A 27,179-nucleotide genomic window follows, 5' to 3' on the forward strand; every position below is an offset into this window, starting at 1 on the left:
TTCCCATTTTTTAAATTAATCACAGCCATATCTAAGTCTAGCCGGGTTTCTGACCTCCATGAATATTGCCACACTGCATTGATATAATCCCAGCCCAAATAGGCGAACTGTCTCCATTTCTCTCTTTGGAATATTGAGACTAGCTCACAGACCCCAGCGTTGCCTGGTGAATACTCACTGAAAACATACACGAGGAGCCATTTTTATGTTAAAGCAGGATACTTTGAAGTGTCCAAATTGGTAATGGGGACATTTTGATCTATGAGACTGTGTTGAACTGGCCTGAGATAGCACCATATCAAAATGGGAGAAGCAAAATGGAAAAACATTAGTTTGGGTTTTTTATTGTTGTTGTTGTTGTCGAGTCCTTGTTTTTTAACCCAATAAAGGCTATAACAGATATTCCTGACCCTCACCTTACCCTTGACCTTGGGTGAGGCCCAGGGCTTGGGCAATAATGTCTACTGGTCACATAGCTTAGTAATCAAAGAAGCAGACCATTTAATGACTTGCTTTTCAGACCCCATCAAAATGTCCCCAAGTGGGACTATCCATATTAAGTCAAGTGCCCTTTCTCTGGAAGACATTTTCTCCATATTAACTGATTCTTATTTAGTAAGTGCAGCTAATCTAGTGAGATAAATATGGGACACACTAGAGGACGTGCGAAAAACCTTCTTGGAAACAGAAAGGTTGGGAGCATTTCTTAGGGAGTCCATCTATTCCTTGATGAGTGTGGGCACTCAGCTAGTGCTGTCTGGCTGCTGCCCAAGGCCTGGCTCTATTATTGCTCCAGCTGACTTCTACCTGCTGGTTAGAGAGGTGAAGGAAAGGGAGCTCACACTTATCAAGCACCTACAGTATGCCAAGGTGGGGCCCTGATTGCCTGGGGCTTCCTCAGGGAAGCATACAGGTGAAAGCACCCGCACTCTTAACTGATCATTTACCCTGGGCCCATCTCCCACCCTCTACTGCGTTGCCCACCACCATGAAGGTAGAAGCCCAGAAAGAGGGAGAGAAAGAAGAGGCTGCAGAGAAGGAGACCACAGGCTGGGGTGGGGGTTCAGGAGCAACACCTAAATCCCATCTTTCCCACCTCCTTTCCTGGGCTTCCCCTTCCCCTGGATTCATCACTTCCTCTGTCAAAACAGGAGAAGTGATGCAGTCACTCTGTCCAAGTACCTATGTCCTGGTGTCCAGAACTGCTCCTCTCCTGCCTTGCAAATCTCAGTGGACCATAGTAAGCACCTATTTAGTACACTGGGCCTGACACAAAGTATGTAAAGATGAACAAGATCCACTCCCTGCCAAAGAGGAGCTCGAGCCAATGGGGGTGGTGGATGGAAGAACAAAGCATTTCAGTGTGAGGTGCAGAGGCCTACGAGGGAGGTTTACACCAGGCACTGCTGTCAGAGGCCAGGGGAAAGGATGAACTCATGAACGGCTTCCACAAAGACAGACGCCGGAGTTAAGTCTTGCAGGTGATGGAGCTGTCTACAAAGAAGAGGAGAGGGCCTTCCTGGCGCAAGGAGCACCAGGGCCAAGGCCTATCCAGCAGGAGCCAAGGCAGGACCTGGCCCTGGGGCTAGAACCTCACTTCCGAAGTGCCTTTAGCTCCCTGAGGTGATGGCTGGAGTGTGATTGTGAGAGAAACAAGCCTGGAGGCAGGGAGAGCAGAGGGAAGGCTGCTGCTGTCACGCAGGCAAGAGTCAGAAAGGGCTAAACCGGGGCAGGGAAAACATGGATGGAGGGGAGGGGTAGGGCCAAGAAGTGTTTGGGAGGTAGAATCAGCATGATTGGAGGATGGGGAGGAGGCAATGCCCAGAATGACAGCCATACCTGGGGTCTAAGGAAGCCAGGACAATGAGTGACAGCTACCATCTCAAGGAGCTTGATTGAGGAGGACAGGTGGGGATTAGGATAATGGTGAGAGGGGCACCTGATTAAGGGAGATTTCTGGGTCACAGTTCTGACTGATGACATCTAGAGTGTGCCGTGCAGGTGAGTGGCTGAAGTGGAGCACAAAAAGCGTGGATTGTGGGGTATGTGCTGGGCTGGACAAGATCCTCAGCCTCACCATAAAATAGAGACAGCCACTGACAGAACCCAGCTCCCAGGACTGCTGGGGATTTAGTGCAATTCTCTAGGTGACATCCTCACAAAGTCCACACTCAGAAGACGTCGGGGGCCATTTCTCGTTGTTCCTAACTTCTCCTCTTTATCCCTCTCTCTCTCCCTTCAGCTTTCCTTCTTTCCTTCCTACTTCTCTAGGGCTCAGCATCTTTCCTAGCCCTCCCAGTCCTTTCCCCTTTTCCCACATACACGCACATACATACAGATCGTCTATAAAAACATTTGTCAAGCACAGCCCACAGCTCCTGTTGGCGGTTCTCTCATGGTTCACTTATTCCTTAGACATTACGTACAAGAGGCCCCAGATCCCAGCTGGAGCCAGGAAATCCTGCCAGCTGACCTGGGCTACAGCTGTTTCTGATAGTCTCTAGCACTGACACTCATTTCCCCACCTGGCTCCAGGGACCCGGGTGTGCAGCTGTATGATACCATCATTCAACCCAACCCACAGCCATGGAGCTCCTACTGTGTGCTGAGCACTGAGCCATGGAGCTCCTACTGTGTGCCGGGCTCTGAGTAAGTGCTGCAGGACTTGTAGAGAAGACTGAGACTCTGGAACCTCACAGTCTTTGGAAAGACCACAGGGAAGAATAGTTAGATAACAGTGTACAATGCCAATAAAGTTCTAGACACTTGTAGAAGAGAGTCACAGGGCATGAACAGTGGCCCAAGTAATTGTGCAGATAGCCATGGCCATGAAGAGCACAGAGCAGGAAAGTCAGAGGCATGAGTGATTGTGCTAAGATGGGCTGCAGGCAGAATGGAGTTGGGTCCAACTTCTACCACCACCATGTCACGTGACCTTAAAGTGTGCTTTCCCCCTCTACAGGAGCCCCCTCTGGAGAGGGAGGGTTTGTAGAGAGAGGTCACTGAGATCTCTTCCAGCTCTGATATTCCCAGGTGCTTAGGGCTGTGCTGGTCAAAAAGTTGTAGGGAAGAAGTGGACGATGAGCCTTGCTCATTGGTGCAATCCAGAATGGAACTTGGGCAGCAAGGAGCACATGCCTCCACAGCTGGCCCTTCACCACTGACCCCCAGGGTGTCTCCTGATGGCTCTAATGTCCCACCTGGATAATACGACTATACATCTGAACAGTAATTTCCCACTGACCAAGCCCTGTACACGCTCACACGTCTCCTGTGCTCTCACGATAACCTGTCAGCTAGGATAAGCAGGGCGGATCTTACTAACCTGATTTCACAGAGGAGGAAACAGAGACTCAGAGGAGGGAAAAAACTGGCTCAAGGTTCCACTGGAAATTAGAGGCAGAGCCCAGAGCAGGGTGCAGGAGAGAAATGAGGTGCTCCACGCTTCTCCAAGTGGTGTCCACTCGCTCCTTCCCCTCCACCACCCACCAGCATCCTCTCGCAGGTGTGGTGCCGACACCGCCGTTGTGCAGCACACCAGCTGTGCTCTCATTTCATGATCCGGCAGGCAGCCACTTTGATTTGCTGCTAATTCTTTGTTTTAAAAAGATTCACGACTCAATTACATCAGGTAACAATAGCTCACAGTCAATAATACAAAACACAAATCCAATAAACATCCATTCTGACCAGGGGACATGGATTTAGATGAGGAAAAACAAAAAAATTACAGCATCAGCTCGTTGAGAAGAGTATCTTGTAATTTCCAGTATATTGGAACCACTGCGTGTCATTGTCCCCATTTGAGTGGCAGGTATATTAATTTGTTGTCATTTGTCAACCATCAAAAATAAATTGTTTACAAGGCATTGAGAGAAAGCTTCAGAGATTCAGACTGAGGTGATTATTCTGGCACGAGTTTGTGTAACATGATTCATATGGTTCCAGGGTCTTCAGAAGTGCCAAGGCTGGCCTGTGTTCCCACTGGCTCCCCAGAGAGGTGGGTCCCTGGTGAAACTGAACAGCCTTGACCCCAGGCCCCCTTGGCCACACCCTGCTCCACTTACTGTCCTTCTTTCTAGGAATCAAAGCCTCATTCACTCACCCCTTTCTGCTTCACAGAAGTCACCGCTAGGAGAGGAATGGACACCAGGCTCACCAGGGTACATCAGGACAGCAGCCACTATTTATTGCTCCCTGACAACCCTCTAGGTACTAAATTAGGTCCTTTATAGACATTATCTCATTTAATTCTCACAACAACCTTCATGGTAGACATTGTTATCCCCCTTTTATAGGTGAGGAAACTGGAGCTCAGAGAGGGTAAATAACCTACCCAAGGTCACACAGCTAGTGAGTAACACCAGCAGGGCCAGGACCAGGGGAGGTAAGCAAGGTGCTTCAAATAGAAAATTTAAGAAGGCACTGGCTCTCAGGGTGGATGGGTTACAGGATCAGCACCTGAGACGGAGGTGCCTCACCCAGCTCCTGGCCCTGAGTAACAGAGCTGGAATCTGGATCCAGGTCTATCTGCATTCAAGCCCATGCTTTTTTCACTGTGGCACAGCCCACTTCAGAGGAGATCAGCCTTGTAGTAGCAACTAGAAGCTTCCAAAGGAGTGAAGCTCTGTGGTGGGACCTCAGGCCTCAGAGGGCTGATGACAGAGGACTGCTTCCCACACTTAGTCCAGGCAGGCAGTTGCCTGCTCCCCATGACTTTAAGCAGTCCCTAGTCCAGGCTGGAAATGTGGGCCTGAGGCCACTGCACAGGAAAGCAAAATCGGCTGCTGACACCTGGTTGCCAAGCTCTACTCTCTACTGAGTGCTGACTCCCACAGAGTCTGACCTTGCACTTGGCATTGGTTTGCAGTCTTTTCAAATACACTACTTATCCCCATGAGGCCAGGGGTCCTTGTCCTCTCTTTTTTTCTTAGTAGGTGAGGCTAAGGCTCCAAGAAGTTAACCAAAGTTGCCCCAAGTCACACAGCCAGCAGAGCACCCAGCGTATGACTCAGAGCTCAGGGCTCTTTCCACCCCACCTCACAGCCAACAATTAGGTCAAGACCTCAATGGGGCTGGCATTCAGATTTGGTTGGGGGCAGGAGAAATAGGAAAGAAGGCTTAGGCAGGAACAAACAACTTCTGAAATATAATAATTTGGCTAAATTTAAACATGTGAAAGAGTTCAGAATGATTCATAATGCATGCAGATTGATGCAGATGACTATGCAAATGATGCAAAAAGGGATGAGAAGGGTACCACTTACCCCTCAGCCATAAGCTGGAGTAGGCAGAACAAGGACTCCGTCTCGGGCAGCAGTTTTCCAAGCTACACACCTTCAGGTTGAAAAGACTTTCTTATGCAACCTGACAAAGCCCCAGAAACCCGGAGCCATGAGCACAACAGAGGTGGGCCTGTCCACTTTGCTGTCTCTGGACTCTACACCGTCTCTAAGACCCCCACCATTCTCACCACCCCTCACCCCGGGCTTCCCTTCTCTGAGCTAAATAATTCTGCCTTCTTTCCTTTTACCAATAAGCTTTTCTTTTTCCTCAGCTTTTTAATTGTCCTTATCATCTTCTCCATTTCTAATGGGTCAGGAGCAAGTGTTTGGCTGAGGGGCAGAAGGAATTAGGATGGACAATAGCTTCTCAGACAACCACGCTTATTGTGCGTCCATGTGAGCCTCACAGCAGCATATTGGAGAGGAAATGTAGGGCGTTTGGACCAGCTGATCCGCTGCCACTGATCAGCTTTGTGGCCTCAGATGAGTCACTTAATCCCTCTGAGCCTCAGTTTCCTCACCTGTCGAATGAGATGACTAACGTCTTCTGTTTATGGCTGTTGGGGGATGCCATATGCGTTCATGCCTGGCACACTATAGGATACTCAGGAATTGACCTCTACTTCCCTCTGTGGACCCACAACCCCCGCCTCCCCACTTCAGCCACCTGCTGCAGTCAGACACACCACTGCCTCTTCGCTTCCATTCACACAGCCAGACTCCTGCCCTCCACCTCTTTCTGCTCGTCTGAGAGTCCAAACCCATCCAGCATCTCCACAGTGAAATCAACTTCAAAACTCCACCCCCCAGCCCCACAACCAACCAAGACCTGCAGTGTGCCGCTGCCTCCCATTCCTGTCAGTCATCCATCTCCCTCAGGGGCCCTGAGCACCTGACGGCCCTGAGTTTGTGCAGAGATTTGCCACTTTCTTGGAGCTTTTGCCCCATTATCTCTTGATGTTGAACCTCCCCACTACCCTGTGGGTTCATAAAAGCAGACATGGTTCTATTTGACTAGAAAGAAGCTGGGACTATGAGAGGACACACCTAGGAAATGGTCTGCTCTGATCATGGAAGCCCAGAGCCCTTTGGTCCCTCCACCTTGCCTCCCCAGTATAGCCGCCCTTATGGCGAGATTTCTCATTTCATAACTGTGACCGTCACCCCACTTTCTTTGTAAGCCCCTTGAGGGCCTGGAGACATCTCAGGTCTCCTCTTATGCACACAGCCTTCTGCCACAGCCAGCTCGCAGGGGGCTCCAATCAGTGCCTGGCCACCGACAGGGAGATGGGCACCAGACTCTCCTTTGCGCTCCACGGAGACCTCCGTTCCTCACCTTCCGTGTTAGCAGTCAGCCAGCCCTCCAGGCTTGTCTCTATAGAAAGGGCCTGAGCTCCACCTTAGGAGAGCCCCCAGGAGGCCGCTCGCACATTGGGAATGTGGGATATTTCCTAGAATTATAGGTGGAAAAGCCACCTGTGTGCACATGAGCAAAGCTGCCTTATATCTCTTCCTGGAAGCTTTTCGTAAAGGACCTTGGATCTGAATACACAGGGACATGGAAACCTCCTGACTCCCTTTCCCTGGCAGCCGGTCTCTGGTGTGGCATTTGCAGTTGGTCCCCTTGCTGTCTTCCAGATACATAGCTCTTCTGATACAGTTCACCAAATTGAGTTCTTTTTTCCCATCCTTGCTTGACTTCATCTCAGCAACCTAAGAGGCAGCAGAAATAATCCCGTGTCCTCACAGTCTGTTTTTATTTTCCTCATGATTTGTTGTTTGTTGTCTGCACACATATTGCTCCAGAAGGAGTTACTGGCAGGGTGGGAATAAACAGTCTGTGCTCATAGACACCACTCTCCTCTATCATTCTACATGGGACCACTGTGTGTCTAGACCTCGTGGGGAGACTTTAAGACTTTGTATCAAGTCAATTGCTGCTACTTCCACCATTAATAATAATAATCATAAATATTTATTGAGTGCTTATCATGTGCCAGCCACAATTCTAAGATTTGGGGTCTTAGTTCCTTTAATCCTCACAACACACATGGGCTAGAAGATACATTCTCTTATCCCCATTTGACAGATGTGGAACCAGAATGTTAAGTTACTTGTCTAAGGTCACATGAGTCTTTGATCTTGGACAGGGAGAGTAATCCATATTGGGAAATCCCAGGTATCCAGGACCCCATCACCCCAACACCCCACATTAATAGACTCTCTCTGTCCTCCTCCTCTCTCTTGCTCTCTCTCTCCTCCCTGCCCCCTGCCCCCCGCATTCTTCTCTCTCTCTTTCTCTCTTGCACCCCTTACTAGTTCTTTATCTTCCTAGCTCTGTGAGTGAGGCAATTCCCTGGCCCTCTTCTCTAAACTTCACTTTCCTCTCCTGATAGTGGGGAAAGGAACCCTCCTTGGGGACGTCATGGGCTGATGTGGGTGGGAACCCTCAGGATGGGGACGGTGGTACACTTGGCCCACTGGATGCTGCTGGGTTGGCAGGAAGGGGTCAGTTTTTGTACCAGGGCAGGAGCCCATGTGCTTTGTTCCATTGCAGCATCTCGGGCTATGGAGCTGCTGGCGGGAAAGGCGGGAAGAACACCATGATGCGGTCCCACGGCGTGTCTGTGCTGGGCATCTTCAACCTGGAGAAGGACGACATGCTGTACATCCTGGTCGGGCAACAGGGGGAAGACGCCTGCCCCAGCGTAAGTGCCCAGAGCGGGGGTCTCTCCTCCACACTCAGCAGGACCCAGGCAGGCCCCTCGGAGGGCACCAACGCTGGACACACTCCTTCTGAGAGCTCACATCAAAGACGGCAGGACTCGCCCCTTGCCCTGCCCTTTCCAGGGCCGTTCGGGTGCATGGGAAAGCAGGCGGTGTGGCTGTTGGGATCTCACATCCCCACAGGGAACAAGGCCAAGGCATGGGTCTCATAAGCAATCCTTAAAACTGAGGAACTGAATCCTACTTGAATGGGCAAATGATAGTTCTCAGCAGAAGTAGGAGCTGAAGCCCACTTCCTAAACTTTCCTGCTAGGGCACCGTTGTCTTCAGCCATATTGTTACAACCAGGAAAGCACCGTGTCAAACATTTCTCATTCAGCTCAAAGTCACAGACTCATAGCCACATATATGTACATAAATGCATAGAAAAAGTTCTGAGAGGTACAGATAACAGTGATTTCTTCGGGGAGGGGACTAGAGTTGAGGGGGCTTTGTCGGTTATGTCTGATACTGTTACCAAAAGAATGCATTCATATATTATTTGTTGTTTGTATGATTAAAAGTAAAAAGAAAAACTTGTAAAGCACAGACTCAGAGCTGGGAGACCATGTAATGCACGTTCCCCGTTTTACAGATGAGAAGAGGGAGACCGCTGAGATGAAGGGACTTGTCCAAAGTCACTGGTAGGGATTCTGGCCCCTGATTTCACTGCCCGACACTTGCTTGGACCTTGGTTTCTACAGCTTTTTTTCCCTTTTCCACTTATAGCCCATCACTTCACAAGCCAGACTACCATCCTTTGCAACCCCAGAGATAGCCTGTCATTGGTTCCTGACCCCACTTGGGTGTCCAGCTGTCAAAGAGGGACAGTTCCAATAGCAGGACTTAAGAAAGCCCATAGTGGTTTAAAATTCCCAGGAGAATGAGATAGTGAAGACTAATAAAGCAGGAGCCGTGCAAACTCCAAGCACCCCGGTTTTTTGCTTCTTGCCTATGTTGGGAGGAGGCAGGACCCTGGCAGGAACTCAGCACCTGCAGGATGTGTCTCCCCATCGGGCCAGGCCCCACCCTCACCTGAAGCCTGGTTTCTGGCCCAGTGGGCAGCGCTGGAACAGGGAGCTGCGTTCTAGTGCCCAGGACCCAGGGCTTCTTCTCCAGGAAATTATTCGAGAGCAGCTTTGGAGGACAGATGTGGGAACGAGGGCTACTGAGAAAGCAGTTCAGTTCCACAAAATAAACTCAGGGCTCCTAAGAGCTGGGTCTCAGGCTGGGAGCAAGCAGTAAAGCAGACGGATCCCCCACCCCCACTTACGGGGTTAAAACAAAGCAACAGCAGTAAGCTCTGCAGGTGCAGCCTCGGCATGAGAAATGTCTGGACTCCAACTTTTATTTAGCAACTATAGTCAGGATTTTCCAACCTGATATAATATATTAAATCATTAAATTACAGACTACTGTAATTTTCGCAGGAATTTATTGAGTGCTAATGTAATTCTTTCATCTAAGCAGAAAAATTGCATTGACTTCTGCAAGGGACTTTTACTTGATTGGATTGTAATCAGTTATGTCTTTTCACAGGACTGCATCCTTTTTTTTTTTTTAATTCAATTGTAATCTACTTGTTCCCCTGGGTTGTTGCACTTTATCATTTTATTAATCAACCTACTTGCTCTCGAACTTTATCGATGCGCAGGGAGAGTTCCAAAGAAGCTGATTCTCAGCCGGGGATGGAGGGCAGCCCTCTCTGCTGGTCAGGCCCGGCATAGCATGGACATGGGGGAAACGTAACTGGTCTTCCAGGTTGCTCCACACCTCCATCTCGCAGGAGTCACTGGGAGAGGGAGAAAGAAAGCCCATTTGCAGGCACTACCTCAATCTCTACTCCTCCCTGAGCAGAAGAACCGTGTTTAGAGAGGATCCTCTATAGAATGAAGTAGACTCTAAGAATTAAACTGCAGGATTTGGCAGCTTTGCTGGTTCAACTGCACATCTATGCAGTCACTCTTCCTTTGCGCCTGGCCACATCTGAGCCTAGAGCAGGTTCCAGCTGCTAGAAACCCCACACACATCCCCCTCAGCCCATTTCTCCAGTTCCTTCCTAGCTTCATCTTGTGGCATGACTCAGGACTTCTCCACATCAGCGCTATTGACTTTCCGGAGCAGATAATTCTTTGTGGTGGGGCTGTCCTGTGCACTGTATGCTGTTTAGCAGCATCCCTGGCCTCTGCCCACCAGATGCCAGCAGCATCCTCCAATAACGACAATCAAAAATGTATCTAGACATTTCCAATATCGCTGAGGGAGCAAAATCACTTGTCTGAATGTTAAATCTTACCATTACCATCACTCAAAAGGCAAATAAGGGGCTGGCCCGGTGGCGCAGCGGTTAAGTGCACACGTTCCGCTTCTCAGCGGCCCAGGGTTCGCTGGTTCGGATCCCAGATGCGGACATGGAACTGCTCAGCAAAAACCATCCTGTGGTAGGCGTCCCACGTATAAAGTAGAGGAAGATGGGCATGGATGTTGGCTCAGGGCCAGTCTTCCTCAGCAAAAAGAGGAGGATTGGCAGTAGTTAGCTCAGGGCTAATCTTCCTCAAAAAAAAACAAAAAGGACAAATAATTGTGAGGGGCCAGCCCACACCCAGACAGCTCCCAATTCATTCAAATGTATTCTGCAAATATTTATTGAGTACCTACTACATGGCAGTCACTGTTCTAAGAACTTGGGCTACATCCATGGACAAAAGATCTTTGCTCTCAAGGAGCTTCCGTTCATGCTGGGGAAGGAGGGATGAGCAGACAATAACTAGTAAACATAAATTAATCAGACTGTCCAAAAGTGAAGGTGTTGGGGGAGTAGAAACAGGGTAAAGGGAGTCAAGTGTGCAAGGCAGGTTGCAATTTTAAATAAGGTGGTCAAGAGAAGCCTATTCAAGAAATGACAGCTGAGCAGAGTCCTGAAAGAGGTGGAGGGTGTAACCAGAAGTTTGGGGACTCCGGGAGAGCAGAGGCCGAGCCCCTGAGGTAGGAGCGCACTTGGTGTACTCAAGAACAGCCAGGATGAGTGGAGGGAGCAAGGAGAGTAGGTGAGAGATGAGGCCAGGAGTAACGGGGACCTGATCAGGACATATTTAGACCATCAGAGGGTTTTGAGAATACTGACCTGATGTGATTTGCATACTAAAAGGCCCACTCTGGCTGCAAGGTGGAGAATAGACCCCATAGGCCCAAGGGAGGAGTCAGGGCAATGAACTCAATGGCCATTGCATTAATCTGGACAAGAGATGATGGCAGCTTGGACCAGAATGGTAACGGTAGAGGTGGTGAAAAGTGGTTGAATTCTGGCCATATTTGGAATGTAAAATCGAAAAAGATTTGTGTCCAATTAGGTGAAGGACTGAGAGAAAGAAAGGGTCCAGGAGGGCTCCAAAAATTGTGCCTGAGCTACTGGAACGTGGGAGCTGCTCTCACCTGAGTTGGGGAATGCTGCAGAAGGAGCAGGTTTGGGGGCAAGATCAGGAGTTCAGTGTTGGACATGCTGACTTGTACAGGTCTGGTATACAGCCAAGTGGGGACTTTGGTCGACAACGGGAGATGTGCCACTGGAGTTCAGGAGAGAAGTCTAGAGGGAAGATACTAATTTGAGAGAAATCGGCATAAAGTTAAGACAGGATAACAGGATGAGATCGCCTAGGGGGCATCACAGATTGAGAAGAAGACCAAAGACTGAGCCCTGGGGAACCTCAACATCTAGAAATTAGGGAAAAGAAGAGGAGCCAGCAAAAGAGGCTGAGGAGGAGGAGGAGCCAGGAGGTAGGAGGAGATTCCAGAGGGTGTGGCCTCCTGGAAGACAGGTGAAGAAAGTCTGTCAGGGAGAAGTGATCAACTCTGCCAAAAGCTGCAGCAAGATGCAGACTGAGAATGATTCCCTGCCCCCCCACCTGATTTAAAGGAGACACCCGAGCAGGGTCAGTGGGGGATGGGCATGAGTCCAGGCTCTAGTTAGAGGAAAGACCATCCTCCAGCCCGACTGCTCCCTCCTCTCCACTCCTGCAGTCTCCAGGCATCTTAGATTCTGTTCACGGGAAAAGGGCTTCCCCAAGGGACGGAGCCCCGCTGCTGCTGGGCAGAGGAGAAAAGGCCCGGGAGCAGGGTCTGAGGGGATGGACCATCTTAGAACCACTAGTTCAGACTGGGCAGCTCCCTGATTTACAGAGGAGGAGGCAGATCCTTGCAGGTGAGGTGCCTCACCAATGTGGCCCAGCGAATCTCTGGCAGAGCAGGTCAGGAAGCCAGAGTGGACCCTGTGTTCTGTGCTCTGCTCTTGCCTCCTGACAGCCCACACTTCCGTCGCCTACCCCCCAGGCTTGGCCCTCACTCGGGGCATGCCCCTTGCATCTCATGCCCTTCCCAGGCAGCAGTTAGCAGAGTTTTCTTCCAGCAGTCCCACCCTGCCCCCACCCCCTGCCCTGGACAGCACTGCACATACACAGGAGGAATGTCAGCTCTCATAAGACCAATTCAGAGCCTTCCATCCATACTAAATCCACTCTAAGAAATATCAAATTATTTCCATCATTAAATCCAAAATGCCATAAAACAAATTGCATCTCAGCTATTTATCTGGAAATTTCTGTAGTACTCATTGCAGGCACCCCTCAGTGCGTTAGCATAAAGAGTGGCTCAAGATGAAGTGCCATGTCCACTGGCTGGTTACACAGCAGCATTCAATGGAAATTTGATGTTTTATTGGCCCTTTTTCTATTAAGTGAAAGAAAAGTCATTTTCCTCTGAGATCAGGCCGATGTTTGGAGAGTTCATCTTAGCTGCTGTAACCAACAAGCAGGGCGGCTGTTCTTGAGGCATTGCCCTCTTTACTCAGGGATTCCAGGATTCAGGGAATTTCTGGCACATCCCCAAGGACTCCCAGATGCCTGGACCCACACTAAGACCACGTGTGAGCCCAGAAGTGAATCCAAAGAAAGTAACAGTGGCCGCTTATACAGTCCCTGACGCATGTGACACCATCCTAGATAACTTCCTGTACTTTCCTACAGTTTCTTTATTCCCGTCCTGCACTGCGGCTCAGAGACATTGAGCGCCTCCTCCACAGCCGTCCAGGGGTATCTGTGTGATCCACATTCTCACCTGTTCTCCATGGTGCACACAGAGAGCTCTCTTTACGGCTGTGCCAGGGGACTTCTGGAGGCAAGAAATGGGACATTAGCTGGGAGGAATGAGATGTCCAAGGGGGAGAAATGACGTTCCTAAAGATGAGCTGGGAAGAAGATCCAAGTCTGGCCTCCCTCTTCTTTTTCTCTTCCCATGAGGCTTCAGAACTGCAACTTCTCAAAAAACCTCAGTGGCTCCCCACTGCCTAGAGAATGAAGTCCGACTCTTTGTCTGATTATATTCAAGGCCTCTGGCCACAATCTGGCTGTCCAGTTTAATTCCCTCTACCTGTGCCCATTTACACTCCTTCCAGCCCTATCTCACCACCTAGGGCCCTTATCATCCTCTCCTTAGAGTCCAGAGGATCCTAACAGGTCCTCCTGGACTGACTCTCTGTCCTAAGATGGACTTTTCTGAGCCCAGGAGTCTCCTTGTGCTTTTCTCCAACTACCCCACTCACCTCCTTCCCTCTGGGCTCATGCTGCTCTCTCCTCCCAGAATGTCCTAACTTTCCCCTACTCTCTGTGTTTAAAATCTCCCTACCCTTCAAGGCCCAACTAAATGTCACCTCCTGTAGGCAGTCCTCCTTGATCACCAGTCGGTAACAAAGGCTGGCTCTCCCTCTGCTGACTTCCCAGGCATTTGCCATCAAAGCTACCCTTGGTCCTTCTTCAACGCTGCCCCAGAGTGACTGTTATATGTATGTATTTTTTGTCTCCTCAATTTAACTGTAAGCCATTGAGAGATTGCCAGACCCTATCTTTAAGCTTGGAAGGTCTATCTGCTGGGAGGTAGAGAACCCTGGGCACAACCTGAGGTGCTATCTGTTTCTACAGACAAACCGATTAATCCAGAAAGTCTGCATTGGAGAGAACAACGTGATAGAAGAAGAAATCCGCGTGAACAGAAGCGTGCATGAGTGGGCAGGAGGCGGCGGAGGAGGAGGCGGAGCCACCTACGTGTTTAAGGTAAGGCCAGCTTGCCAGCTCCCCACGGGCAGTGACTTCTGTGGGTCCTGGTGTTGGATCCTCACGACAACCAGGGGAACGAAACCCCTCAGGTGCTCTTAGTCCCATTTAGAGATGACGGAACCGAGGCCCAGAGGGGTGTAGGGTTCCCTGTCTGTCCAAGAAAGGCAGGCTCTTCTCTTGCTGATTACCAGCCCAATATCACCATGGAGGCCTTTGCCAGCCCTGCTTCAGAGTTCCAGAGAGTGCCCTGTGCCTTTCTCTGTCCTAAAGTGGACTTTTTGACATTATTGTAACTAGGCAAAGGCTCCCTGCTGGGTCCTTCCCCATGGACGGTGATGCTGAGGACTTAATCTTGAAGTTGTGGGGGTCAGAGCCAGAGACCCCTGAGAGCAGAGAGGAAGGTGAGAGCAGAGAGACCTGCTCCTAACCACTGGCACCCAGACCTCTGATGCTAGTCCGCGAAGCTCCAGGGAAGCGAGTGTGTAAGCAGCCTCTGAGGTGGATGCCCGCCTCCTGGAATTCATATGTCTGCTTCTATCTCCTGGTGCTTTTGTTTCTCTGATTGAACACTGGCTGATACAGGAGCTGGATGAGGTGGGGGTGGGAAGCCGATGGGCTGTTGTAACATGAGTTCAGAGCCCTCAGACCACCGAGATGCCCCCCAGTGCCCTGCAAACACTCAGACACATTTAAACATTTAAACCAGGGCTCGGGGTCTCCGGAGTGGAAGCCCAGCTCGGTTTCTCAGTCTCTGAATGTCTCCGGGCAGATGAAGGATGGCGTGCCCGTGCCCCTGATCATTGCAGCCGGCGGTGGCGGCCGGGCCTACGGGGCCAAGACAGACACATTCCACCCAGAGAGACTGGAGAATAACTCCTCGGTTCTGGGGCTCAACGGCAATTCCGGAGCCGCAGGTAAAGCACTGCAAGCCCGCCCTCTTCCAAAACATTCTCCCAGGACTGTGTGAGCTTCAGCTCAGCCAGGTGCCATCACACACCTGTGGGCATCATAGTCACTGGTACTTGAGATGCTGGGAGCTCTGGATATTGGTACCAAGGGAGGAAGGGCAGGCAGCACCTTGGGACCTGGAGGCCACCATGCTGACACCGGGTTCAGGCTTGCAGAAGGTCAGCAAGAAAAATGAGACAGGCGGCAGCATTCGGACGGCCAGCCCGACCGTCCCTGGGTTTTACCAAATGCAACTGGATGTGAGCAGGTAAAAGAAACCTTGTCAGGGTCGGGCCTCCCAGGCCCCTGTGTTCACACCTCCAGGCCCTGGGCTGCCAGCTCACACATCTCCTTGCTGGGAAATCTTTCTGGAATCTCCACAACTGGGCTCTCTGTTCTCGTTGGTGAGAGCCAACCACTCAGAAATAGGGGACAGATGTGACTTCTCTGATTCCTCTGAAGCCAGCCATCTCTAAAGAGAGAAAATGCAATTTATTTTTGCATCTTCTTTTCTCCACAATCAGACTGCAGGAGGAATTTTGAAGGTATTTAAGATTTGAGGTTAATTAAAACAAGTATTCAAACTTTCTCTTCAGTCGAGAGATGGCTAGAGATAGAAGAAAGAGCAGAAGTAGTTGTCAGGTCCACGGTGGGGAATTACCTCCAGCAATATTTACAGCGCTCCTTACACCGGTACAGCATTTACTGAATTACAGAGCACTTCCACATCTATTGTTCATGTGCTTTTCAAAACAATCCTGTAGGGTTTTCCAGAAAGATATTATTATTCCCATTTTACAGAACAGTCAATAAGCTCATAGAGATTGGGTGAATTTTTTCCTTAATTTGGCCAAACTGTTTTATACTCAATCCATTTTTTAAAACTTTGTTGTTATTGATTTGTTTTTATTTTTATGTCCATTGGTTTCTTTTCCATGTATTTGCTTAAAGGCTGCAAGGTGGGGTTAGGGGGTTAGAAACCACCTCAGCTGGGGACTGTGCAGGACGCAAGGGTGCAGGGAGTTGGGGGCAGGGGAGGGAGGGCAGACATGGTATCAGGCCCATCTCTTCCTAATTTATTTACTATGCTCATGGCCCTGGCGGCCTCCAGAGCCCACTTCTGCTCCCTAATGGAGCTGAGAGGCCTTCCCTCTGACACGCCACATCAGCCTTGACAAGCCCAAACCCCACCCTCTGGCTGGCAGAAGGGAGGCCAGCCGCTTGAAATTCAGGAGCAACTCAGCCCTGCGGTTCCCAAAGCTGACAGAAGGTCCCCATGACTTGCCTGGGGGCCTCGATTCAGCTCTGCTTGTCCCTGTCTGCAAGACCCAAGCTCGTTCCTGAAATTGGCCTCATTTCCTGAAACCTGGCTCGCTCTTTCTAGCACAGTAGTCATCTCTACCCCCACCTAGACATCCCTCTGCTGCCCATTCTGGGTTCAGAAGAACCTTGGCCACAAGTTCTTCCAGACAACCCTTCCAGGCCTGTTAAGCCTCGTGGTTCCAGCAGACCCACACACTCTGTTTCTCCAGGTCCCCACCCCCCATCATCTGCTGGAGCAGAAAGGCCTTTGGGGTCTTTTGGAGGAGACAGCTGGCTGAAATGTCATACAAAACAATGTGGTAGGAGAGGCTGGGGTCCTGGAATCTCAAGGGCCAGCAGGAGAGATTTATTGTGGTCAGCCGGTGGCCTTAAGATAAAGTTGCATTCACCCTCAGCTCTGTAAAAGCATTTCTTTTGCAAGAATTCAAAGCAGCCCCAGGCATTGGGGAGCACAGCTCTAGCTGCTGCCGTTGTCACCAAGATATCACCAACCAATGCCCCCAGGCCTCTCTGCACCTGACCTTGGAGCAGCTCCTTAGAATCAGGCAGGCAAGACACTGCCTGAGTTTCAGCCCCCAAAGCAGATTGAGCTTCACAGTGTGAGACCTTCTGCTCGAGTGTGTTCTGCCTCACAAATGCCCAAGGATCCCACATGTGGTGGTTTATGGACCATTTCATACACTCATTGTCACCTTTGATCCTAACATCAACCCCCACAAGTTACAAGTGAGAAAACTGAGACTCAGAATGGGGAAGGTCTTGCCCAAGGTTTCACAGCCAGTAAACACTAAAGCCCATTGGACTATGTGGTGCCTGGTCCAGGATTCCTGCAAGGAACTTCACTGCAGTGACCTGGCAGGGTTTGACAGTTGGCTGCCCAAAGACTGGCGGGTCCGGGTTCTTGTTGGGATGGGAAGCAGTTAATGAAGGAAGGCCCAGCACTTCTGAACTTGGCAGGCATGGAGACAAGGCAGAGGAACAAGTTTAGCTGGCATGCTGCCTGTGCCCTCACCTGCCCCCATCCTGAACCAAGCACACTCCCTGGCTTTTGAGCCAGAGGCCTGATGGGAAGCAGAGGTTCAAGGCACGCTCCCATCTGGACGTTCGTGACTGTGGCCAAACAGGTCCCCCAGGGCAAAGGGCACACTCCTGGTTTTCCAGCTGTGGACTCTGAAGCCCCCAGGCCCCTCTGAAGACAGGCCCCCTGGGTGCTGGGGCTGAAGCAGCACCCCTCAAAGCACTCCATGTCCTGCTTCCTTTACCAGCGGCTGATGGAAGCTTGCCAGCATCCTCACTTGGAGTTTTCTCCATCTCTGCCTGCAGGTGGTGGAGGTGGCTGGAATGATAACACTTCCTTGCTCTGGTCTGGAAAATCTTTGCTGGAGGGTGCCACCGGAGGACATTCCTGCCCCCAGGCCATGAAGAAGTGGGGGTGGGAGACAAGAGGGGGTTTCGGAGGGGGTGGCGGGGGGTGCTCCTCAGGTGGAGGAGGCGGAGGATATATAGGTAAAGATGATTCGTGTTCAAGGTGTCACTCCCCTCCCCTTAGTCCTAGGTCCCTCACCTCCCTGTCCTCTCCCTGGCCCTCCCCTGTCCTCCCCTGGCTGCCCCAAGTGTGGACTCCGATGTAACTGTGCACGCCTTCCTCTCAGCCCCGGACCAGCCAGAGGCAGGATGCTGGCTTGCGAGCCAGCATCCTGCCTTGAGGCTTCAATAATGACAGCATCAAGATCCTGTGTGATTCTTGATCTCCCCACCCCAAACACAATGACAAAGGGGCTTTGATTTCCAGAGCTATTCTCTGAGCCACCCTCAAGGTCGCACTGGCATGAGAACCTTGGAGGCCAGACTCCCCAGCCCCGTGCCTCCCTTTGGATGGCCTAGCCTGAGTCCTTGCCAAGCCAGCTCCCTAAGGACCTGGTTTGTGGCTTCTGGTCTCATGGACTTCTCACTCTCCCTTCCCTGCCCCAGCCCACCAGCTTCCAGAATGGCGTCACTCTCCATGCTGATGGGCGCTACTCTTTAGGGCAGCTTCAGGCAGCCCCAGCCCAGCTGGCCACTGGCCCCAGCTCTCCTCTGGGCTTCAGAGCAGAGCAGAAGAGCCTTCTGAAGCTGAGAGGCTGGGAGTTGATGGCTCCACTGTCCCCACAGATTAGGACACAATGCATGCATGCACTGTGATGTTCCGTCTGTGTTTTGCTTTATGCTCTGTGTAAGATGCTTTGCTTGTGTTAACCAGATGCTCTTCTTTTCCAAGCCCTGGGTGGGTGGGAGGAGCCCCCGGGCAGAGCCCAAAGATAACCCAGCCCCAGCTGAAAGGAGGGACAGGAGCCTAAAGGCACAGGGGCCCATCCCCCATGTCCAACCCTGACCGCATGAGACTGGAGAGCAACTCCTCAGTGATATTGCCCTGGTCAGTCTTGGAAGAGGCCCCAAGGGGCTAACCCAGCCTGGGGAGACTAGAACATTTCTGACCCTTGTTCACATGGACTGCTTCCTAGTGGGGCCCCAACAGAGTGCTGAAGACTTCCCATTGGGAGCTGGCCTGGACCTGGAGGGGAAAGTGGCCCACACACCTGGCGTCTACTGAGCCAAGCACAAGTGCAGCCTCTGTGCCCTGAGCCTCCCTTCCCTCCCCTCCCCATTGCCCCTGCCCCCGAGGCCCCTCACTGACCCCCACTGCATGCCCCGCTGATGCGCACATGTGTTGAGACTGGGCACCCACCTCTCTGCGTTAAACTCTTCTCTGGTTTGCCACAGGCGGCAACGCAGCCTCAGACAATGACCCCGAGATGGACGGAGAGGATGGGGTCTCCTTCATCAGTCCACTGGGCATCCTGTACACCCCGGCTTTAAAAGGTACCCGCCTCTGCCAGGTGGCAGAACCAACTTCCTAAGGCCAGTTCTCCCTCCCAGCTAAAACCTCGGGCTACTGACATGCGTCCAGGATACAAAGGCATGATTATGGGTCCCTTGCAGGCAAGTCTTCCTAGTGCTCATCTTACCAAGTTTTCTGGAAGTCAGGATGTGTGGTCTAATGTGCACGCGGTGGCAGAATACTGACTACCAGGCAGGCTGGTCCTGGAAAACGCAGCAGTAATAGCGCCCTTACCTGTAGCAGCCAACCTACCGGCCATGCCTGTGGACCCTCCCACTCACCTGCAAACATGCACCCACACGTTCTCCACTTCCAGTGGCAGTAGGTCGTAGGAACAGGGACCCAAGAAGCCACACTGATCAGCTGGAGAAAAAGTACAGAGGCTGGGAATGGGGTGCAGGGCGGTCTTTGCAGCTTAGCCTGAAGCTTACCCTCCCTCCTTGTCACCAGTGATGGAGGGCCACGGGGAAGTAAATATTAAGCATTACCTAAACTGCAGCCACTGTGAGGTAGATGAGTGCCACATGGACCCCGAGAGCCACAAGATCATCTGCTTCTGTGACCATGGGACAGTGCTGGCAGAGGATGGCGTCTCCTGCATCGGTAAGGGGATGGGGAAGGAGTGATGGGGGCGGCGCCCAGAGCTTGAGCTTTGGCCCACGGTAGCTGCAGCTGGGTTCCATGGTCCCAGGACATCTCAGATGCAGCTTCCTGACCCCCATCTCTCTCCCCCCAGCGTGGGTGCTTTGAGGGCTGGGCAGAGGGACTGTGTGTGAAAGTTGAGTCATGGCTCCTGAAGGAGTCCTAAGCCATCTAGTTCCACCCCTAACCCAGGGTGTGAACCCTCACAGCCCCACCAAGGGGCCATCCCCATGTCTTCACTGCAGCACCCCCGGTGACAGGGACCTTGAGACTCCTAAGGCACGCTATTCCATCGGGGGGTTACAGAGCTGGGATCCTATTCCTTTCGACTTCTGCTGCTCCTCAGCCCCCTACTGGTAACAAACAGTCTTTCAGGGCTGTACGTGAACTCAGTGCTTGCATCCTCCTCCTGCAAGTCTTCTCCAGACTAAATAACCTGTTTATTTCAACCCGTTCATACAGGACACAGCTGTATGTCTCCCCCGCATCCTGGTATCCTACGTCTGCAGGTGTTCCCACTGTCAGTGTCCCTTTTGAAATGTAGTGTCTGGTACCAGGCATGATGCTTCAGTGTGGTCTGTGCCATGTGCCCCCAGGACCCTCCCTCCAGTGCTCTGGGCCCAGTGCTCCCAGGGCCTCAGGAAGTAATTCAGCCTCAGAGTGTTACTGATGGACACACTTACCATGAGGGCATATTGAGTTTGCTGTCACCTAAGGCCCTTGCGTCTCTTCTGTAGCCACAATTGGCTCACCTTTCATCCTCATCCTGTCATCGTGCACTTGATATTGTGGATCAATATCCAGAGTTTGATATTTCTTCCTGTTACATGTTCCCTCCACCCAAAAGTACTGTTGAAACCTGTAAACTAGGACAAACCTGCTTCACGCCCCGAGTCCACTGAAAAGGAAGGTGGACGAGGTCTCCAGGCACGAGGAGGAGTGGGCAGACTTTGTCCTGGCTGGGGAGGGTGTGTCTGACTTGGGGCCAGCTCAAAGGAGAATCGGCATGGTCATCAGTGCCCCCTGGGGACCTGTCTTCCAGTCTCACCCACCCCGGAGCCCCACCTGCCACTCTCGCTGATCCTCTCTGTCGTGACCTCTGCCCTCGTGGCCGCCCTCGTCCTGGCTTTCTCTGGCATCATGATCGGTGAGTGTGCTAGAGCCCAAATGGTTCCAGAGGGGCAGGGAAGGCAGATCTGGCAGAACAGAACAGCATCCCAGGCTGTGCCACAGATGCCAAGATGTCGCTCTGAGTGGGTGGTGATTCGGGCAGCCCAAGCCAAATCAGCATAGAAGCCCCAGCCCTCCACTGCCCAGCATAGCTGCAGTTACCTGCAGGAGCTCCTAATTCCAAACCTCAGCCCCATGTATGTCTCTTGGCTGCTTAAGGTGTGTGACAGGGGTGGGGGGCACTCAGCAGAGGCAGACACAACAGCTAAAGCTCACCGCCACCCCAGATTTCACTTTCAAGTCTCTCATCAGACGTGCGCTTCAGTGGGCATGGCTCCTGGTCTCACTCACTCCCTGTGTAAGGCCTCCAGCCCCACCCTTCCCCACTCTAGGCAGGAATGCAAGGTTGGTTTCTGAGTGTTTTCAGTTAGGTCCATAAGCCAAGGTGAGCTGAGGACAGAAAGGGTGCAGCAGGGTCCAGCCAAGCTCTTATTGCTGGAAATGCCCAGGGCAGATGGGCAGGGACATGAGGGAAGGCAAAGGGAAAGGCTCAGCTCCAGACAGCACTTTCAGACCAGCCCCCTGGGGGCGAGGGAATCTGGGGGTGCACAGGGAGATGGCAGCATGTGTTATTCCCATACGATGCCATCCTTCAAGGGGACAGGATGATTAGAGCTAACACTTGCTACACACTTTCCTCCTGCCAGGTGATTCACACATTTTAGTTCACTAAATCCTCAGATGACCCTGTGATCGTGATTGGTACATTTCACAGCAGTTGGCTTGCGTGCCCTGGCCCGTGGGCGGTGGGTAAACACAGAATCCAGAGGTGAATCACAGTGTCGTCCGCCTCCGTGCATCCTGCCTTACAGACGTTCTCACCTATAGCAATAACGGTGGTGGTGGTCACTTGCACTGGTAGAGTTCTTTAGAAGTCTCAAAGCCATTTTATGTTGGAGATTCATTTCATTATCACAAGCCTAGAGGGACAAGGCAGGAGTTACTGTCTCTGCTTACAGGGAAGGAGACTGAGGTCCAAAGAGGTCGCATGACCTGGTCGGGGTCCCTCAGCTGGTAAGTAGTGAAGGTGCAATTAGAATGCAGGTCCTCAGGCACCAGTTTAGAGACCTTTCACTCTTGGCAGCTCTCCAACTGCAGGAAGCACCGGTGTCCCGGAGCCCCAGCTGCTGTCTCACAACCATTTTCATGTTTGCACCAAGGCTGCCCCACCCAGCAACTGGGCCCTACAGAAATACTAAGGCAGGCCCATTCCTGGGAGACGTGGGGTTCCTCTAATGGCCAACTTTGGCTCCAGAACTTCCCAACGGTCTTGCTGAAAACTCTTCAGCCTGCATGGCCACCTAGGGTCTTTACTCAACCGTCCCTTGCTCTCTCCTGCTCATGCGGTTAGACTTTCAACACAGTCTGATGGCTCTCCCAGCCTTCCTAGGCTCGCTCACAATTTTTTCTCATAGATATTTTCCCTAATAAAATTCTTGCACATTTAATCCTGTCTTGGGTCGGCTTCTCAGAGGACCCAAACTAATGTATCTGTGCCCCTGTATGATACAATAAAATTGTTTCCATTTATAAGCATTTACTTTAAATAACCCTTCAATTAAAAGTACACTTTTGCATCTATAATCATTTTGTTAGTATTACTGAGTGTGATGGAAAGGTTTCGATCTCAGAGGAGGAGATAGAGATCCAGGAAGGCTTCTTGGAGGAGGTGGCCTGTGCTGGGCTTCAAGGGCCAGACTACCTGGTCCAAGCCACATTGTGACTGACCTCTGTCTGTCTGCAGTGTACCGCCGGAAGCACCAGGAGCTGCAAGCCATGCAGATGGAGCTGCAGAGTCCCGAGTACAAGCTGAGCAAGCTCCGCACTTCAACCATCATGACCGACTACAACCCCAACTACTGCTTTGCTGGCAAGACCTCCTCCATCAGTGACCTGAAGGAGGTGCCGCGGAAAAACATCACCCTCATTCGGTGAGTGCCCCGCTGCTGTCTTCTGGGGCTGTGGGGTGCGTTGGTGGGGGGAGCTCCAGGGGCTAGATGTCATCCCTGAACCATGCATTCCTCTCACCTCAAGAGACCAGCAAAGCCACCCCTCTGGGCACCTCCAGTGCTCCCAAGGGGAGAACATTTACTGTTTAAGGCCATTTGGTGGGCATTTAATCGTTTTAACCCCTCGTATATTCATGGGGTTTGTACGAGAGGAGGACTAGACGGAAAGAACTGGGGCACTCCTCAAAATCCACTTCTGTGCCCCTCCCAGGCCCCCCACCACCTGCTCCAAGCGCCCTGCGCATTCCTCTCTCACTCACTGACCACACTCCACAGAAGTATCCGCCAACGATCTGTCCCTCCCCAGGGAGTGTGAGCCTCCCCAGGGCGAGGACCAGGTCTTAGTCCCGTCTGTGTCCCAGGCAAACACCTGAGACCCCATAAGTGTTCATTGAATGAATGTTCAACCAGTGTCCCAAATCCCTGGTTGGAGTCTTTCTTGCCAGTTTTCAGATAAAGCAGTGGAGGCCCAGGAGTGCATAGCAAAGCCAGGGTGAGGCAGTTACTCTTGAGTGTGTGCATGACCCCTGCCGCCTGTGTGTGTCCACTAAACAAGCCCCTGGCCTCTTTCTCATGGCCCACCCAACTCTGCCTCATCTTGCCTTCTCCTTTGCACAGGGGTCTGGGCCATGGCGCATTTGGGGAGGTGTATGAAGGCCAGGTGTCTGGAATGCCCAACGACCCAAGCCCCCTGCAAGTGGCTGTAAAGGTAAGAGGGGCTCCCTCGTGGGCCTGACCTTGAGTGGTGGTCTCTGCAGGCCACAGCTCTCAGCTGACAGCCTCTCACTCCTGCTGCTCACGGGCTTCTCCTCTTTCCCCCCCCCACTTGCCTTCTGTGCCCAGACGCTGCCTGAGGTATGTTCCGAACAGGATGAACTGGATTTCCTCATGGAAGCCCTGATCATCAGGTAAAGCCACAGAGAGACACTCACCCCTGCACCTCCCCACCCCTATAAGGAACATGGACACATTCCTAACAGATGGATGTCTCCGAGAGAAATTGTGCTGTCCTCCAGCATACCCGTTTCTCTCCAAAATTCTTAACACGTCTGACCAGAGTGGAACTGCCCCAGACGGTTATCTCAGAAAAAAGATGTCTGTGGCCTAAGAATCCAACCAATATCACTCTACCTTCAACCAGCATCCTGTGCCATCCATTCGTTTTTTTCCCCTTTTGCTTAAGAAATAGAGCGTCCTAGTGTTTGACAGTAGAAGATATCATCTCCTTGTAGGTAACTCTTCCATCAGGCCCTTCACCAATCCCAGCTCTTAGATCTCACATAAAGGAAATGCACCCCTAGCACGTCGGAGGCTGCCCCACCCTGGTCCACCGACTGGCCCGCACCCTTCAACTTGTGGCTCTGGGGCCCCTAACTGGGAATCTCAGCGCCTGGGGCTCTGACAGCAGATCACCTTAAAAACACAGATGTTTGACCTGGAGATCTGGCCAGGCTCATGGCTTCCTGTTGCCCTAGGGAACCTCGAACACCCCGATAGGTTGGGGAGGCCTGGGGTCTCCCTTTGGTGGAGTGGCAGGGAACTGAGGCCAGGGCAGTGTATGACATGCCTGTGTGGTCAGGAGCCACAGGAGGACACACAGTGGGCTCAGCATCTTGCTTTAAAAATAACTTATTTTCTGATTATACATGTAAAATGTGATTATTGAATAAAACTTGGAAAGGATAAGATTTTGTGGAAGGAGGCCCAAATCATTCAGTCTCATTACTTGCCAATAACTAACCCCTCTTATATTTCAGTGTCTAATCACCTAGTCTTTCAGCTCTGTGTGTGCCCATGTGGAGATCCCCCGCGCCACTGCCCTGTGTCCTAATAGGATCACATTAACAAAGAAACCCAAATCTCAGGGCCCTGTGAGGGATCCACAGTGGGATCCAGTACGCCTCTTTCTCGCTCTCTTTCATGCAACCACCTGGCAGGTCTCACACAGTCCCTCGTGGAAGCAGGTCCTCCAGCTTCCTCCTGAGCCCTTCCTTGGAGAACTCAAATGTGCATCCCAGCAAGTAGTCCAGGCACCAACCTCTGAGAAAGACACTCAACTCCCCTGTCCCCAAACCCCACTTCCTCACCCAAGTGCCTGTGCAGCGTCCTGGGCCTCCAACCAAGTATTCTTGTGCAAACTGGACTCCTGCAGGGCCCACCCTCTGCTGCTTCCACCTGCTCAGCAGTGAGTTTCTTGGCTTAGGCTCAGCATGGGACCCCTGCTACTCACATTTACAGGATGCATTCACATAATGCGGCTGCTGAAAACATAACTGTGCCCTGTTTTCCCCACTTAAGAGCTTCCCAGACTCAGTTCCATTAAATTTGGTTATTCCCCTCTGCTCTGCAGCAAATTCAACCACCAGAACATCGTGCGCTGTATTGGGGTGAGTCTGCAAGCCTTGCCCCGGTTTATCCTGCTGGAGCTCATGGCGGGAGGAGACCTCAAGTCCTTCCTCCGGGAGACCCGCCCTCGCCCGGTGAGTGAGAAGCAGTCTTTCCCCAGTTGTGCCAGGGAACAGAGCAAGGAGTGGAAGGAGCAAGAGGGGGCAGCCTGGGAAGCAACATACTCAGAGAGATCAAGGGAGCCAGTCCCCGGGCTTGGATCTGGGGGCAGGGCTGAGAGAGAGCGGACAGAAGGTGGACAACAGTGCTGGGGGGCTTATGCAAGGCTCATGCTGTGGATTCTCTGGCCTGAATCCATTTTTACAGCCTGCTGTTCTGGGATAGAGACAAGCACAGAGGGGGATCTTTCATGCCAGCCGTGTCATTAAACCAACTGACCTGGGGCAGATGACTCCATATCCACTCACTCTGGACCCCACGTCCTCATCTCACAAATGGGGACGTCCTGACCTTGTAGTTTTACTAGCAAAATAAAGTGCTGAAATATTTAGGAAGGCGCTGCCTATGTGTCATGGCGAAGGGGCTAGAGCTTGGAGGAGTGAAGAAACCTAGGTGGACCCGGGAATGCCACGCCGAGGTCTGCTTGGCCATTACACAACCATGTGACTTGGGGCAGTTTACCCCCTCTGACCTCAGTGTCTGCAATGTGAAGTCCGAGAGGTGGACCAGAACGTCTCAAAGGTGGTTCTAAATTATAAAACGCAGCACACTGGGCAAACCCACAGTCCAGCTACCCCCTCCTGTCACTGCTGGGGTCTTCAGAGGGCCCTCGCACCATGGACTGGAGCGGAGCAGACCCCTGAGTTAGGACCTGGCTTCCTTGAGTTGCCGCTGGACTGTGAGGACCACAGGGAAGACTTACACCCTCCCTACTCCCAGGAAAGCAGAGAAAGACCGAAAGCCACCCTGCTACAGAAGCCCAGAACCGGACACACTGTTCACAAGGACCCAGGTGGTGGCAGAACCCTTGACAGGCCACGCCTGCCCCAGTCCCACCTTCAGTCAGGCCCAATTTAGAATGCCTTAGCCTTAGGAGCGTCCACACTGTTCCTGCAAGCTCCCGGGTGACCTGTCTCGGCATCTAAGAGGAAATCCTGCTAACTCTTTGAAAAGATGAGCGTGTGTGCACCTGAGCACACGTGGCGGGAGGATGCAGGGGGGGAACTAACCCCACCTTATAATAATTCTCATCACCATTATTATCATCTTCCTCATAGTTTTCACATTTCTCAAAACCTTGTGAAATAAACAGATCTCGCCCCCATTTTACAGACGAGAAAACTGTGGCTCAGAGAGGTTATGTGACTTGCCGAGGCCACACAGGAAGTGGACGAGGTGGTCTAGAACTCAGGATTTGAGACTCCTGATTCAGTACTGCCTCCAACCTGCTATGCTGTTTATCCCAGTGATCCTCTTTGGGAAGCCAGGGAGTGTCAATGTGAGGTTGGGTCGAGAACCAACACTGCCCGCTATGCAGGCGGCTGTGCCAGGGTCTGAGCACCATCCTCAATGGCTTTCCCACCAGCACCCAGCCAGGGAGAGCCTTCAGCCCTCATGCCCTGAGATTCTCAGCAGTGCTTCTGGCAGA

The 27,179-nt window shown here is 51.8% G+C and overlaps 1 protein-coding gene across 2 annotated transcripts in view; it reads left to right on the top strand.

Annotated features, from left to right (window-relative positions):
* The window catches only part of ALK (ALK receptor tyrosine kinase), a 654,920-nt gene that overhangs the window by 600,710 nt on the left and 27,031 nt on the right, over positions 1 to 27,179 (top strand). The window contains exons 13-23 of one of the 2 annotated variants that reach the window (XM_008517365.2): positions 7,843 to 7,993; positions 14,021 to 14,152; positions 14,925 to 15,069; positions 17,750 to 17,932; positions 19,187 to 19,285; positions 19,755 to 19,907; positions 20,989 to 21,093; positions 22,921 to 23,107; positions 23,804 to 23,894; positions 24,029 to 24,093; positions 25,536 to 25,665. In XM_008517365.2, the coding sequence (XP_008515587.1) occupies positions 7,843 to 7,993; positions 14,021 to 14,152; positions 14,925 to 15,069; positions 17,750 to 17,932; positions 19,187 to 19,285; positions 19,755 to 19,907; positions 20,989 to 21,093; positions 22,921 to 23,107; positions 23,804 to 23,894; positions 24,029 to 24,093; positions 25,536 to 25,665 (1,441 nt within the window). The remainder of the gene's footprint in view (positions 1 to 7,842; positions 7,994 to 14,020; positions 14,153 to 14,924; positions 15,070 to 17,749; positions 17,933 to 19,186; positions 19,286 to 19,754; positions 19,908 to 20,988; positions 21,094 to 22,920; positions 23,108 to 23,803; positions 23,895 to 24,028; positions 24,094 to 25,535; positions 25,666 to 27,179) is intronic. The other variant, XM_070572938.1, reaches the window with a different exon arrangement.

This window comes from Equus przewalskii, chromosome 14, assembly GCF_037783145.1.
Source record: "Equus przewalskii isolate Varuska chromosome 14, EquPr2, whole genome shotgun sequence".
NCBI classification, from domain to species: domain Eukaryota; kingdom Metazoa; phylum Chordata; class Mammalia; order Perissodactyla; family Equidae; genus Equus; species Equus przewalskii.